We start from the raw sequence: 17,302 nt of genomic DNA, 5'->3' as shown, positions 1-17,302 counted from the left end.
AGAGGGATATATATATATATATATATATATATATATATATATATATATATATATATATATATATATATATATGTGATAAAATAAAACAAGTAGAAATAATAGAAATGTTATTAAGAGTGTAAGTTGTAGAGAAAACTTGTTACTTATTCTTGAAGATGGCCGTTGTTTCGGGAGTTCCGAATTCGAGTCTTTTTTTCTGATCCTGTACCCCCATCCCCCAACCCCCCACTTTACTTCCATCCTAAATACTTTCATATCATACTAAATCTAAAAATAAATAAATAATAAAAAACGAAAGGGATTATATTATAGAAATTATATATTATTTATTATTAGTGCTGTCAAAAATGTAATCGCGATTAGTCACACCCAAAATAAAAGAACTAAAAACTGAAGCCATGTATCAGAAATATTATGACATACAGTCTATGATTATGACCTATGATATTATTAGTCTAAAAGGTCGAGACCTCTGAGGTGGGACTGGCATTTCATTTAAAACTATAGCTATTTCATGCTATGTTAATGACATTATTATTATTTTATTTTTAGTTGTGTATGTAACATTTAATAGTTTAATACATTCAGAATAAAAAAAGTTCAACAAACATTTTTAAATATTTATTTTAAATAAAAAAGTAGGATTTGTGAAAAATGTAATATTACACCATATATTCGCAGAAAAGTGTCATACCCTTTCTTTTAGAAGAATCACTTTTCATTTTCTAGCACTGTAGCAGCGGTGTGTAATATCAGCTGCAGAAAAGCACCAGGTAACTTCACATACACATGATATCCCAATAAAGCAAGTGAGACAGCAGTAAGTTAAATGCAGTATAATTAGGTGCATGTTCATTATACAGAGATTATTTAGGTTAAGAGCACAGCGACACATATTGGCTTTAAACAAGCATCAACACAAACAGAACTGGAAACATAGGTTACAGATCTTATGCAACATAATCAACATTATTACATCCGTTTAACTTCTTAAATGAAATAAAAAGATCAAGATCAATGAGAAAAATATCAAAGGAGGCATTGAACGATAGATGCTTTTTTTACTACTCACATATTACGTACATTTCAAATATAAATATTTTGTCCTTGTGACCATCTTTAAAACTTTGTTTTCTAATCCTACATTTCATCCCCTCATACGTCTGCGGAGGTGTCATTTCTGTCAAGATCATTTATGATGGATTGATCTCTTACAACAGAGTAAATTTATTTATAAAACGTATCTCGTCTGGATTTGAAGTTCATGTTGCTCCGAGCCATTATTATATAAGGAAAGGTTGGGAGGCATAATATGTCAATTCCTCTTAGTGTTCTACATTCCTCAACACTGGATTTTTTTAAATAATTAAGTGGGACAGCACTTAATAACAGCCTACATTTAAAACCAAGGAAATGTACTGACACCCGAACCAGTCATCCATCGGACCTTCCTAAGCTCTTCTTCTAAACACTTTCAGTCTGTATCCATCAGAGCAGATCAAAGCGTACGGGGAAAAGTGATTCCAGGGAGACTTGCTGCTCTGCCTGCACAATAAAAGTGAGTGTGAAGCAGGGTGATGTTTCTTCAGTTCATTCAAAAGACACATGTATTTTAAGGAGAGTCATTCAGTTCTTGCTCAGTCCCAGTTAGATTTGAGGTGGATGAGAGAGGTGGGTAACTGGTGGGTTAACATTGTGTTGGCATTTCCATGGCACCCTGGAGTGAGAAACATTGTTTGGTTTGATTGACTGGTGACAAACTGCATCTACAAGATGGACAATGCCATTATAAAAACATATTATTACTTAACAATAGGACCGAGTAATATTAATAAAATCACCAATATAGCTGTGAAAAATAAGCACACACACACACATATATATACAATATACATACACAATAATATATAAATACTGTATATTTAAATTTGTTATCAAGTAGTTTTATAATAATGAACGCAAAAAGTAAAATACTATTATGAAATAAGAAATCAAGACCATGTTTTTTTACAGATCCTAGATGAAAGATAAGGAAAACAATATTTTAAATAAGTAAGATAAAACTGATCGAGCAGTAATGTTTAGCTATACAACATAATTCAATATATTTTTTTCTTAAAACATTTTAAGGTACTGTACCATTTAAAAGTTTAGGATCTGTATGTTTTTTTTGTTTTGTTTTTTGAAAGAAATGAATACATTTATTCAGCAAGGATGCATTAAGTTAATCAAATTTGAGAGTAAAGGCATTTATAATGTTACAAATTATATCTAATGCAAATAAGTGCTGTTCCTTAGAACCTTCTAATCGCCGAAGGATCCTGAAAAAATAATGCATTACGGATTTCACAAAAATATTAAGAAGAACTGTTTCTAACATTGATCATAATAATAACCATGACAAAAATAAATCCAATTCTAAAGCATATAAAAATAAAATATAAAATTGTTAATTGTATTAATGTTTCACAATTACAATATTTTAATCAAATAAATGCATCCTTGGTGAACATAAGACAGTTCTTTCATCATAAATCTTTCGTCATAAATCTTACAAACTTCAATGTTTTGAATGGTAGTGTATGTAAAATGCCACATGGGGATTTCTGATATAACATTTCTGAATGACAATACACTGATTGATTTTTGATAATTGATTAATTTAATTAAGTTCAAATTAAAGTCTCTGTGACATTCAATTCAGTGGCAGCAAAATCGTGGTAAACATGTTGTGAATGTCTGTCTGCTTCTTTGCTCACCTGTCCAAGTTTGGCCCATCCTCTTAGATTTCTCTCCCCTCCCACCCATTACCCCCCCCCCTCCCCTCGTGGTGTGCTGTTGGCTAGCTGTGGCTCTGAGGAGCAATGCTGGAGCAGTCAGTCACCAGCAGCCCGACTGTGACCGGAGTGCTGGAAGCAGCAGTGGCTATCCCCACAGTCGCCACAGAGCTGCTGCTGCTGCTGATGGGGCAAGAAACATTGGGGTCCGTCTGGTTTGCGTGCGTGGCCATGTGACCCTGCAGCTGTGTGGGTGTCTTGCAGTGTACCCCACACAGCTGGCATAACAGCACCCCGCCTGGGCCTGAGCCACGGCCGATCCCACTGTCCTTCCACTCCTGCCCATGATGCTTCTGAGCGTGGACACGCAGGTACGTCAGAGTGGTGAAACCTAGACAAAAAAGAAGGATTTTTATTGTTTTCTTGTCACTTTCTTAGTGCTGTAAATAATTCAAGGAACATGATACGTTATTCAAATCCTAAATTTAAAACTTAACAACAGGTTCTAAAATATGCAGATCAACTGTTATTTGTTTAAAATCCCATGATATGCAAATGAGCATTTGTTAATCTTTTATATTATTTTTTAAAAGGTATTTGGGACTAGAGTGGCTGCAGAGTATGTTTTGTTTTCGATTCACTAAAAAGAATCAGCTCATTAGAATCATTTGTTTGTAAATGGAATTATGCAAAAGGATTCACAGAAATGATTTCCTTCACCATTATTCAGTAAATAGAGACATAGTAAAAGATTAATAATTCAAGTTATAGTCTGAAATAAATCTGATGAGGTCAGACGATAAATAGTCGACATGTTTTTGAGATGTCATTGGCTGCATGCCATTTATTTAGTCATTCATTTAAAAATGAGCAGTTGTTGAATTTTTATCTTACTTCTGATATCTGTTTAAAACTGCTGTTCAAAATGTGTGGTTAGTAAGATATTTCTTTCTCTCTCTCTTTCTTTCTTTCACTAGGAAACAATAAATTGATCAAAATGTATTAGTTTCCACAAAAATATAAAAGAAACACACATGATAAAAAAAAGCACAACAGTTTGCAATATTGCTTTCAATAATACATTTCTTGAGCAGCAAATCAGTGCATTAGAATGATTTCTAAAGGATCACATGCCACTGAAGACTGAAGTAATGATGCTGAAAATTCAGCTTTGACATCAAAGGATAAATTACATTTGAAAGTATATTTACTTATTTAGTTATTTTAAACGGTTATGATATTTCACACTATTACCATTTTGACTAAACTGATGACTTGGTAAATAGATTAAAAACAGGGTAATAAATGATCAGAAGTATAATCGTGTGAAATAATTCAATGATACTCACTGCGGTTGCAGAGGTGACAGACGTGATGCTGTGATTGGTTATGCACTCTCATGTGATCCGTGATGTAAGCAGGGGAGAGAAGTTTGCCACAGATGTGGCAGGGAACCTTGTCCTCGTGTCTGATCATATGAGCTCGTAACCGGTCTTTCGTAGCGAATGCGGATTCGCATGTCTGCACAAACAAACAACACGGCTCATGTCTATTCTGATCTGCCTTCATCACACACATCATGACTCATCCTCGTCTCACACACTGCCAGACACATATGGCTGCAGCCCACACACACATACAGCAGCACACGTATGACCACAAACACACATACAAGAACACGTAATTCAGTTTAACAATAAAGAGCCAAAACACACAGCGCAGAATGATTTACTAGAATATTCAGGACTACTGTATATCTAGTATTATGCAGTTGATTATCATAGAAAATAATATTATTCATACATGGGTACATAAAGACTACTGTTCAAAACTTTGGGGTCGGTAAGATTTTTTTACTCTTTTTGAAAGAAGTTTCTTGTACTTATAAAGGCTGCATTTATTCAATAAAAAAATACACTAAAAATAGTAAGACTGTAGAATATTATAACTATTTACAATAACAGTTTTATATATTAAAATGTGAATTTATTCTAGTGATACAAAGCTGAATTCACAGCATCTTTACTCCAGTCTTCAGTATCACATGATCCTTCAAAATCATTCTAATATGATGATTTGATGCTCAAGGAAGATTTATTATTATTCTATGATGAATATAAAAGTTAATGTATCCATGCTAAAGAAAAGTAAAAAAAGAAATCTTTATTAAAAAATTATTTATGAAAAAAATACATCTTACCTCAATTGTTAGAGCAGTAGTATGTATACTAGAGTAAAAGCATTAATATTAAAAATGTTTGGTCTTTTTTCAAATAAAGGCTGCATTTTTTTATCATGTAATTTGCTAAAGTATACCACATATATAGCTCATATTGCTAATAAATAAGTTGGAAAATGCATTAACATGCATGCATTTCTTCAGCAAAACTTGTAATGAATGCGTTGTCTTGGTTTTTACACTCTAAGGGACGAGGTCAAATTATTTCCATTGGTAATCAACGGCACATCGAATCACACAGAGCATGCATCTTCTAGAAACTAGAGGAGTATGATTACCGGACATTTGAAGGGTCTCTCTGTGGAGTGCACCTGTCGCACATGACTGTTAAGATGGTCGGGCCTGGAGAAGACAGACACAAACACAATACGTACAAAAACACAAGAATTAGCATGGACTCATCTCCAGGTGAACTAGATCTGCCTCTGTCTGTAGCCTCAAGGCTCCTTTACAACTGCACGCAGTTTGTACAGTTGCTTTTCGATAATTATTTGCTTCTTTACATTTAAAAGATGCTTTAACACAAACTATGCATATATTATACCATTATAAATATCTTTACTGTCACTTTCGATCAACTTAATGCATTCCTGAAAAATAAAGGTATTCATTTAATTGTAAAAAAAAAAAAAAAAAAGTAGTTTATATAAAGTGTATAAAATATGCATTACTTCTTCATTAAAAATGTTGCTGCTAAATAATTTCTTATTACCTCAGGGCCTCATTAGCCCCCCAAAAAAATCAGTTTTACTACGCTGCATGACTGGACTGCATATGGATGTAGACGTGTCTAAATATATATTACATAGATAAATACAGACAGAAGGTCACTCGTTCCTCATCTAACCCATTTTTAGTCTCAAATTAGTAATTAGGGCATCTCTCCATAGCTTTTAGTGAAATGCCAACATTCAGTCCTCCAGCACTGTCAGATCTACAGGATAATGCTCACGGTTGAAGCCTGCTGTGAATCGGCATGATAAACAGCTTGGTCTTGTTTATAACAAGCATGCATCTGTTTATAGAAAGAAATCATGTAAAATGCATGCAATGTTGTTGGTTTTTTTGGTGTGTACAGAGGTTTATCTCTTACCGCGAGAAGCCCTTGGCACAGTGTGGACACACATACGGTTTCTCCACTCCTCCCTGGTGTGACCGAACATGATAACTCATCCGATCCTTTCTCTTGAACCGCTGCTGGCAGATCGGACAGGAGTACGGCTTCTCGTCCGAATGGGACAAGCGATGCCGGTTAAGATGGTACACGTCCCTGAACGCCTTCCCGCAGGCCTCACACGCATGGTTCTTCCTGACCGGATTAGGGCTGGGGTTGGGAGCTGGACTGATGGGTAACGGGTTTGTTATTGGGATAGATATTTGGATGGGGGTGGGATTATTTAGGGCATCGTTGATGTTGGTATTTGGTGCAGCCTGAAAAACAATGTCAGACAGATTTTTTTTCAACGTTAGTGCCACAAACAGAGCAAATCTTTCTGTGGGTAAACCATGTTCATTGTTTGCTGACCTACTAACCAACTGACTGTACTTGTTCGACAAATGAGGCGAGAGCTGGTATGAAACCAGGTTACACAGCTGTTGTTAGCCTGATTTTGGCAGAGTCTTGGGAATTGGACAGTTTGAAACTGACTGCAGCTACTTTAGTTGATTGTGGGAGAGCAGGCATATGGAGAAACAATCATGAAAATATGGTAAATGACACTTTCCATAAATAGTTTATAATCTAGTGTCCCAATACGGTTTTTAAATCACACGTATCATGTTTTTGTGTTGTGAGAACTAGGAGATTTGTTTGAGCTGTTTGACCTTAAAGGCTTGAATACATTTTAAAACAGGCAATGGCTGAGGATCTCCCTGTAAGACATTCAAATCTTTACAAACACAACAGACTCACAGAGAAACATGCACCACGCTGCTAGGAGATTGCATCACAAATGTAATCACTGTGTTTTACAAACAGCTCAAAATATCAGGCATGTTTTATATCTGGGCAAAAGTCATGTTGTGTATTGCAGACTTTAGATAATGAAATTATAATGCAATAAACAAATTTAGTAAATATCCGTAGTCACAAAGTATTTGTTCCAAGCCAGCTTTATTTAAATCTGCAGTGTTTTTATTATTATTGTTATTTTATGATTAATATAAAAATTAAAATGATCTATATATGTATTCCTAGGATTGATATATATACACACATACACAAATATTTTCAATAAATTTTAAATATTACATTTAAATCATTTATTAAATGCGTATTACTAAAAAATAAAAAATTGATAAAAAATTGAGGTTTAAACTGTAATTAGATTTATTAAAAAAAAAAAAAAAAAAAAAAAATCGATCAACCTTTTCTGATACCGATAGTTAAGCCCCTGATTTCAACTGAACATTTATGTGTGTGTTTATACACTACCGTTCAAACGTTTGGGATCAGAAAGATTTTTAAGGGTTTTTTAAAGAAGTCTCTTATGCTCATTAAAGATGCATTTCTTTCATCAAAAAATGCTGAAAAATCTGTAATATTATAAAATATAATTGGAGTTTAAAATAATGGTTTATTATTTTTGGTTTATTATTTTAATATACTTTAAAACATAACTCATTTCTGTGATATAAAGCTGAATGTTCAGCATCATTACTCCAGTCTTCAGTGTCACATGATCCTTCAGAAATCATTCTAATATGATGATTTATTATCAGTACTGAAAACAGTTTTTCTATTTAACTTTTTATTCATCCAAAAATAAATTCTTTAAAAAGGTATCACAGGTTTTAAAAAAAATATTAAGCAGCAAAAACCAACACTGATAATAAATCCGCCTGTTGTTAATAAATCAGAATAATTTCTGAAGGATCATGTGACACTGAAGACTGGAGTAATGATGCTGAAAATTCAGCTTTGTCATCTCAGGTAGAGTTGTGACGTTCGCGAACGAACCGATTCTTTTGAACGGCTCATAAACATGAACGATGGGAGCCGAGTCGCGACTGGAGAGGAGCCGTTCTTTCTATCGTTCTTTTTTCCTATGCGTGTTCATACAAATGAGCTCCGCCAGGAGACAGAACAGTTATAGGGGGAGGGGCGCACCCAGCGCAGGCCAACCCTTTATAGCGTGATGATATTAGTTATTAGTTGTGCATGCATTTACATTGCATTTTGTGTTCATTTAAAACTTATTTTAAAATCATTAAAAATGTTCTTTTGTGATACTGTACTTGTATAGAAATGTTTCACTAAAAGCTGTTTTCCACAGACATTCATTGCAGCCCACTTTGTTATTGTTCATTGACTTGAAGGGGCTGATGTCCTATTTGCAAAGTTTACAGTAGTAATAGTATGTAGTATGTAGACATTTCCATTTTATTTATTCTAATTTTATCTACTTAAAAAAAAAATTAGTTTTCTATCAAAATGTTCTTGTGTGATAACAATGTTCTTGTGTGGAAGTGTTTGTAGTAAAAGCGGTTTTGCACAGAAATTCATTGCAGCCGGCTTTGTTTTTTATGTTTATTTGTGAGTAGGTATTGTATGAATAACATAAGTCAACGTAGTTTTACACACACACACACACACTTTGTACTAAAGGTAAATCAAAATAATGATGTCACTGTCTAAGCAGAGGGATTTGTGCAACCCTATGGAATATAGTCGACACATGAGAAATGAGGTAATAATCAATATTTCAGAATAATTCAAACTCAGATATTGGTGTGTGATATCTGAGCTTTAATTATTTGACTACAAATCTCACCTCATAATACCTCCCAGTGATTATTTCCAGGATAAACTGAGATGCTCCCAAGCTGGCTTCTTAAAACTGACTAAATATTTAAAAAGAGCCAAAAGAGCCATTCTTTTGAACGGCTCTTTGAAAGGAACGGATCGCGAAGATCCGGATCCCCTCAAAGAGCCATAAATCCCATCACTAATCTCAGGAATAAATTATATTTGACAGTATATTAAGAAAATTGCAATAGTATTTCACATTACCTTTATTATCAAAAAGTGCAACTTTGATTACCATAAGAGACTTCTTTAAAAAACATTAAAACTCTTTCTGAACCCAAACATTTGAACAGTAGTAAGTGTGTGTGTGTGTATGTGTGTGTGTATATATATATATATATAGCCTATACATTTTATTATTTTTTATTTAAAGCCCTATTTTGAACCCTATTTATGAAAAGTGCCTTAAAGTGAGTAAATATGAGATATGATCATGGGTAGACAAGTCACAGCAAGAACAAGTGAAGTGAAGCAAAGGTATGCAAAGCATTAACCGAAGACACAAACCAAGCCGACCTGAACCATTGTCCCAGTAACCACCACTGCAGTAGGGAGGGGCTGGTTCACTGTCATGGCGACCGTTGCCGGGGCGAGAGAGAGAGCCACCGTCTCTAGCTGCTGGTTGCTGATTGGGGCAGGCTGTGACATGGGGTCGACCGCCGTGGGTATGGAGGCAGGTATAGACAGCTGGAGGAGAGAGAGAGGGATGGTCTGCCTCTCCACTCGTGCTCCGGCCTTGCTTCCATCTATTTTCTCTCTAGCGGCCCGGTCCTTCATCTTCACTCCAGTGTGGACAGACTGGTGACGCCGCAGGTTGTAGCTGTTCTTAAACTGCTTGTTACATATGGAGCAGATGTGTGCAGGTCGGGCCGGCCGAGTGACTGGCTTCACTGGGGAAGAGAAACAGAGAGAGATGGTATTCATACGCAGCTGTAGTCCACACTCAAGAAACACGCTATGCTTTATTAAAACAGTTTCTACTCAAAAAGCTTGGTAGCAGTAATTACAGTGAGATGTGAAATTTCATGCTTTTTTCTCCCTTATTCTACTTCAGGACAAAAACAAGAAACTTTTTATTACTAATGCATCACAATAATGTGACAAAAATGCACATTAGTTATGAAAACCGATGCTTTATCTGTGTGTTTATCATTCTCTTACCATTAGAGAACTAAGCATGATTTACTGCGGTACTTCGTCAGGACTACATGAAGTGGATAAAAAATGGCTCAATTTGCATTGGTCCCGGAAATGTTTTTACCCTAGGGATCTGAAAACGATTATTGAGCAGCTCCAACGTGAATCATATCATTAAAACCTTTGAAAACATGATGGCTTTGAAAAGTTGGAAAAAAGACAATGATATTAGACTGTGTATGTCTGGGATGAGCTACTCAATGAACTACACATCATTATGAATTGATAGGAACATACATATATATATATATATATATATATATATATATATATATATATATAGACACACACACACACACACACATTTAATAATTTTGTATTTTTATTATTTTAACTTAAACTTATTTCAGTTGCCAAAGCAGCACTGTTTTTATTATTATTATTATTATTTTATTACTTTCATCTATTACTTATCATTTAGTTTATTGCTTTATTTATTGATTTATTGAGAATCCCTCTTCAGTAAGTAATGTAGTTTTCTGACAATTAAGCAGGATCACTAAAACACATTCGTTGATAGAGAAAATTAATTACAAATTGACTTCTGAAACCCCACTCACAGCCATGTTCAAACATTGCGATCCCGTTCATGTGTTGAATTTGCAAATCTGATTTCTCCAATACACTTTGAGGGCAACTATCAAAGAGAGAATACATGCAGGCATCCTAAATGATATTCCAACTTTATGCAAATAAGTGGCTAATTAACATCTCCACTCATTTACATCCCTCTCTAGCCACAAATGCAAACCTCTGAACCTCAGTTCTCTCTCCAGTACCCCAGTGAACTCCCCCACCCTCCTGATTTGCCCCTCCCTCACCCGGGACGGGCTCCTCGCTCAGCGCCGCGGTGTCCACCGTGGATGGGGGCGGGGCCATGTGCTCAGGGGGCGGGTCCTGAGCGGCATCCGTGAGCTCTGGGAGAAGATCTGATTGGAGGCTCCCGTCAGTTTGGGACTGTGAAGGCGGAGTCTGTCGTGAGAAGGGGCAAATTCACAGATTTTAAACATTCTTTTTTGCCTTGTGAATGAAAGTACACCGGAGCCATTACGGACAAATGCTAGCTATCATTTAAACCAACGTTAAATGACTAAAAAGCATAAGCATATTCTTACCTGAAAGAGGAAATTGCTCCAAGCTGCATCCATCATGACGTATAGAACAGTACTGGCGTCGCTTTAAACAAACGAGTCAATTTTTTTTTGTTTCTCCTAATGGACAACGTCTCCTTCCACTACCTCATCAAATCTACATAATAAAATGTAAAGCTACCAAATATAAAATGACAGTGAAATTTAAAACGTGAAAGAATGCATATTACACGGACGAAGATAAATATATATTTTACCGTAAATAGTACAAAATAAGAAATGTCAGCTGTCAGTCACGGTGTGTTATTAACGCCGCATTGTCACATAACACAGTGAGCGACCATGCTTAAAAATATAATCTAAAAAGAATGTCTGCTTGCAATGTTTTCTTATTAATCAGACCGCTGTGTAATAATTCATGCAAAAGTAATAGAATTCAAAAGGCAGTGTAATGTTTCATTTGCTCGCATGGCGTGGTTTAAAATAATGCCATCAGTTTTATTATAAGGTTCCTCCTCCAGGCCCGGAGCGGCATCTACGCGAGCCTCGGCGTTGCGTTAAATCTCATTCGCGTCTGGCGAGCGCCTCACCGGTCGTCGTCCATGGCTCCGCCTCGGCATTTCAATCGAGAGGATGACATTTTTTTCCTTTTTTTCCTGCAATACTCTCACCCTCCCACCCTCGCTCTTTCTTCCTTTTCTTTTTTATCCCGTCTTCTCTGCCCCGCTGTCTCTCCCCCACCGCCGTGTCCCCCTTGTTTTAAAGGGATAGTATTTTGAGTGAACACCCCCTCTGTGTCTTCGTCCCCTCCTCCACGCGATGTTCTCGAGCGCGGTGTCCTCTCGCGCCCCTCCGGCGCTCGAGTTCGGCCGACGCAAATTACAGCTTAAACATCGAGATCAGTTAAAAGAAACCATCCGCGCGTTCTTTTCCAAAAACTAGCCCTACAACACAGAGATTCTCGGCGGTAGACAGCTGGATGTTCATATGGGGAAAAAATGTCGCAGGTCCTTAAAGGTAAAGACGCACGCAGACGCAGCCGCGGTAAATAATAAGCGGCTCCAGATCACTGCCGATAATAATTGTACGCGCCCAATAGTTTTCAACACATATATCAGTCAGATTGACGCACAACTAACAGCTTGGGCCCCCAGTGCGTTGCTTTTTGAGTCTCACAAAACATTCTGAGAACAGAACACTCGTGTATTTTGAAAGGAAATAGAACGTTTGTTTCAGGCTGCGCGTGTTGCTTCAGAGAACGTTGTGGTGACTGTCAGTTTGTGTGCATATGACAGGATTTTTTAGAAAAATTAATTCAAGACGTAGTCAGCCAGACGATGAACATTATTAACAGCAATTATTATATGATGCGGGCACACTAGTAGCAATATTTGTTAGTTCTGTTTGTTGATTCAGGGTTAGCATCATCTGGGGTCCTCTGAGGGGTCAGCATCATCTCTTCTCAGGTGTTCTGGATCCAGACTGGAGTTTGTGTAAATCCTAGTGGCAAAACATAGAAACAAATAGAGACATCATTAGCATAGCTGCTGATCCAACAAAGTAAAATTAATTAGTTTAACCCAAGCTGAAGAATAATAATGGACATTTGATTAGATACAACTGCAGTCACTCACAATTTAAGAGACACATTATTCAAATGCTTGGCAAAAGAGATTCGTTTTTAATCTAGATTTAACCAGAGAGAGTGTGTCTGAACCCTGAACATTATCAGGAAGGCTTTTCCAGAGTTTGGGAGCCAAATGTGAAAAAGCTCAACCTCCTTTTTTGGACTTTGCTATCCTAGGAACGACCAAAAGTCCAGCGTTTTGTGACCTTAGGGAGCGTGATGGATTTTAATGTGTTATAAGCCTAGTTAGTTACACAGGTGCTAAACCATTTAGGGCCTTATAGGGAAGTAATGATAATTTGTGACGGATAAGGAACTTAATAGGTAGCCAGTGCAGAGACCGCAAGATTGGGGTTATATGATCATATTTTCTTGACCTGGTAAGGACTCTAGCCACTGCATTTTGGACTACCTGTAGCTTGTTTCTAAGATGGAAGAATGCAGTTTTTGTAACATGGGAAATTATTTTCAAAAGACAGGTTGCTGTCTAATATAACACCCAGATTTTTGACTATAGAGGAAGTAACAATACATCCGTCTAGTTGCAAAATGTAATCTCCAAGATTCTGTGTAGTGTTTTTTAAATTCATTAACCGTTCTTGAAGTAATATCAGTAATAGCTGTATCTTGGTATCAGGTTATCTTTATTGTCAAATCATCAGGTTACAGTACAAAGCACTTTTCTTCACAATCATATAACTCTCATATATTTCCGATTATCTATCAACACAGCTGTAAAACTTTAGACAGCAAACAGTATTTCTACCCCCCTACCACAAATAATACATTCAGAAGGCAATGGACGAAAATGATGCCAGATCCACTTGTTTAATATAATAATGGCTTCGCACTCTTCAAATTAATATTCAAAGTTCTTTGATATACCTGCAACAAAACAGTAGTAAACAGGCTCGTACAAAGTGTTCAAACATAATTCAGTATCACAAGTAATGAAAAAACAATGGGCAAGTACAGTAATACTTGAGTGGCTTTCAGTTGAAGCATGGAATGTGTCAGTCTCTCTCTCTCTCTCTCTCTGTGTGTGTAGAAATGTTAGTTTTAAATAGCAGTGGTATTCTAAATCTCATTAAAATGATAGATGATGATTCCATTAACAAATAGATTAACCGTCAACAATTAAAAATGATGACACCCCAAAGATGACATAAACATGGCACACTCATAGTGCAACTAAGTTCCATCAACAGAAATAAAAAGCAGATCTACAGGAATATGGATCAAACTCCTAAGGAATTTGCCCTGGCATTATAGAATGGATGATCTATATTCAAATAAATATAAATGCCCAGTGAGGCTTTGCAAGGTCCCATAACAGATTTCCATGATCTCATCCTCATCTATACTGGCCAGCGTTCTTATTTCACGGCCTTTGTCTCAGTTTTCTTGGTTTCTGCACACTCTCAGGTCTCACTGTGCTTTCCTCTGCTCTCTCTCACGGTCAGCCACATCGATAGCTGCCATGTTACGGGAGGCGGTGATGAGGTGGAGGAGACTAATGCCAGACTTCAGCACACAGACCACACCACAAACTCCCAGCAGCCACTGCAGCCACACTGCGGAGAAAAAAAATCCAACTGATGTTTAAATGTAATATAATTTATATTATAGCATTGCTACAGTACATCCTTATGGATTAAGTACTACTTGAATGAAAAAAAAAGTGCAGCAACACTTATTAGTTGCCATGGTTATATGCTGATACTCACCCTGGGGTTCCTCAATGTAGTGCATTACATACAGCAGACAGAAGAACAGCTCGTTCCCCATGCACATGAAAAACAACACCGGCTGTGGAAAAACACTGATGTCAGAACAGCCTGTACGTGTAAACGTCTGTACTAGATATGCATGCTTCAAGAACATCTAAATAAGCTTCTGACTGTGTGAATGAATGTGTTACCCTGGACGTGTAGTACAGCCGTAAGATGGGGTTGCCAGAGAGGTCAATGGTCTTGTGACTGGTGGCTCCCTTCATCATGGAGCTGAAAGAAACAACTCATATTATTAACAATGACTTAAACAGAACATAAAATGATTCTAGAGGCCTGTGGAGATCCATGAAAGTATTCCATGGGCTCCACGGAGAAGACAAAGTTTTTCTGACAATTCAGATTTGTTTATTAACATTAATTAATATTCTGACATGGATCATATAATAGTGTTCATTACTGATTTTGATGAAGTGTCATAAGGAAAATCTAGCTGAGAGACTGTGGGTTCAAACATAGCTAAAAAGTTTTTTTTTTTTTGAGGTCATGATAAAATGCAAATAGCAACAATTCATTTCTTCCTTATTGTGAAAAAATCTCAAAAAAAGGAAAAACATCTAAGGCAGGTTCTCAATCGACTGTTAATTGGATGAAGCCAGATCTAAATACATAAATAGATTGTTGTTTTATCAGTAGATGTATATTAGAAATGGGGGAGCTTTTAATTGAGCATTTTCACTGGAATGAAAAGCAGACTGCAATTACTAGCGATCAGACAAGTGAAGCGTGCATCTGATAGCTATGTGTGGGGGTCGTGTCTCATGTAGCACAGTCTAGGCAAAATGACTATGTAGCCTTTGCCAGGATCTGCCTCTAAACGGATGATGCTTATCAATTTAGGATGAGATAATCTGTAGACATGAAGAGAGATTTCTAGAGACCCAAAGATTACGTTCATTCTATATATAGATCATGCTTGTTAATGCAGTCCTTATTTCAAGCATTTAACCATGGGACCAGAAATTCAAAAATGCCTAATTTTCGGGATTAAGGACTCGTTCCTGCTGCTCTCTGTTGGATACAAGATGTTTTGGACACACCTGTGCAGGTGCAGCCAGTGACTGGCTATGTCCAGACACATGCTGAGCTGAAACAAGAAAGTGTAGGACGGGTACAGCAGTGCCAGGTTCACCAGCAAACACATGGTGGCACAGCGGTCGGTCAACATGTCCAGCATGGCACCAAACTTTGTACCTAAGAAAGAGGCAGGGATGGGCATAGAGAGAAAGAACAGTAAGAGGAATAACACACAGCACAAAGCTGAATATCTCTACCTTGATTAAGAGCGCGGGCTGCGTGTCCATCAAAGGCATCCAACAGGGCACTCAGTAGGTAACAAAACACTGCTGGGCCCGGGCAACAGGGCATCAGGTAAAAGGACACCAGAGCCAGCACAATACGGGCATATCCTAATGAAAGTGTGGAAAAGATTCAAAGGGATTATGAGTGCATATGAATGAATGAACATATGGGGACAAAAATAGATTTATCACAGATTAGGAATTTGTTCCCTCATTTTACCCTACTAATTGGTTATACAAAGTTTTGATTTAATTTAAAGTAGGGAATTATTTAGTACAATGTGGCCCCCGATTTACTAAAACGAGGGAATGAATTTAGAAGTCATAGAAACAAGTTCTTAATTTGTAGCCATGATTTAAATAAAACAAGGAAATTAATTAAAAACACAAGAACTAATTGTTAATTCGATATTTTGATTAGATTTTGAGATGTGCTTGTTGCACTTAAAAGTTGGGGCAGATGAAAACAAACACGAATTGATGGGAGTTTAAGCAGAGTAAATGATTTACTATGATCTTACTAATAACTTTACTAGGTTAGGTCCAAAAATGTTGACAATAACATATGCACAGATAAACGGTTTACAAAAAGTTATTATATAATAATGTGACTTTAGACAATGAATGGTGTGAAAGTGAATTTTAATTTCATAGCGACTTTAGTCCTCTTTATATACTACATTGATTGTTTATAATGTTCTCGGTTATAAATCAGAGGCTGAACTGAATCAGAGACAATTATATAATTTTTAATTAGTCCTAAAGGGACTTTGACTGAATTAACTTCACTCTGGATTATCAACTGACAGCTACAGCATCATGTCAACATCCGCCGGAAGTAAAAAAAAAAAAAAAAAAAAAAAAACGCTGTCAAATACAATAATCATGAAAACTGTACGCTAGAATACTTACATAAAACACTTTTGTGATCTTTAAATACAGATTTTAAATGAAGTAGCCATTATCTGTCAGAGAGCGGCGGTCAAACGTGCGCAGGGCTCACGTTAACTCTCTCGGTTGACACTCACCGATCAAATTCGGGACGAAAAGGAAGATGTTTTCTTCGGCCATGCTAACGAGCGTTTCTGTTTGGACGGAACAGCCTGGATTTTCTCTTCTAGGTGTCTGTGTTTCTATTTCCCTCTCCTATCCCCTCCGTCTGCTGCTGCTCGAGGACTGTGGCTGTGCGTGCTGCTTGACGTCATGTTCCATGTGCGCGCGCGCGCACGCCGTCAGAGAAATCCTCCCCTTTAATTGGCGCGCTCTGTGCTCTGTCACGGAACGCATCACATAACACGCTGAACCCAAATCAGCCGTGTGTCAATGACAACACTGTGAAAGTGTGGGGGATAATCTATCTATCTATCGGTGCATGCAATTTACATTAACAATAGTTATATTAGCTAATAACAACCTTAATATTACCTCTTCAGAGCACTGCATACGTTCTGGTAATCATTTTTTATTAGTTC

At 36.8% G+C, this 17,302-nt stretch overlaps 2 protein-coding genes across 3 annotated transcripts; both read right to left on the bottom strand.

Moving 5' to 3' along the window:
* Positions 1-821: 821 nt before the first annotated feature.
* Positions 822-12,286, bottom strand: LOC113046839 (myc-associated zinc finger protein-like). 2 transcript variants are annotated; one of them, XM_026207886.1, is made up of 8 exons: positions 11,137-12,286; positions 10,843-10,993; positions 9,341-9,714; positions 6,110-6,447; positions 5,295-5,358; positions 4,127-4,298; positions 2,760-3,168; positions 822-1,766 (listed from the first exon to the last, which is right to left on the bottom strand). In XM_026207886.1, exons 1-7 carry the CDS (start codon positions 11,170-11,172, stop codon positions 2,843-2,845), a joined length of 1,461 nt encoding a protein of 486 aa, XP_026063671.1. In that variant the 5' UTR covers positions 11,173-12,286; the 3' UTR covers positions 822-1,766; positions 2,760-2,842. The 2 variants fall into 2 exon arrangements, with proteins under 2 accessions (XP_026063671.1, XP_026063670.1); XM_026207885.1 differs by having other exon boundaries at positions 822-1,717.
* A 1,078-nt stretch (positions 12,287-13,364) lies between these two features.
* Positions 13,365-17,052, bottom strand: LOC113046838 (CDP-diacylglycerol--inositol 3-phosphatidyltransferase-like). Its single transcript, XM_026207884.1, has 6 exons — positions 16,859-17,052; positions 15,804-15,938; positions 15,570-15,723; positions 14,661-14,742; positions 14,467-14,548; positions 13,365-14,313 (listed from the first exon to the last, which is right to left on the bottom strand). The coding sequence occupies exons 1-6, from the start codon at positions 16,899-16,901 to the stop codon at positions 14,168-14,170; spliced, it is 642 nt and encodes a 213-aa protein (XP_026063669.1). The 5' UTR covers positions 16,902-17,052; the 3' UTR covers positions 13,365-14,167.
* Between the last annotated feature and the right edge of the window lie 250 nt (positions 17,053-17,302).

The sequence above is a fragment of the Carassius auratus genome, chromosome 28 (genome assembly GCF_003368295.1).
Source record: "Carassius auratus strain Wakin chromosome 28, ASM336829v1, whole genome shotgun sequence".
NCBI lineage: Eukaryota > Metazoa > Chordata > Actinopteri > Cypriniformes > Cyprinidae > Carassius > Carassius auratus.
This window is presented reverse-complemented; position numbering and strand designations above follow the sequence as displayed.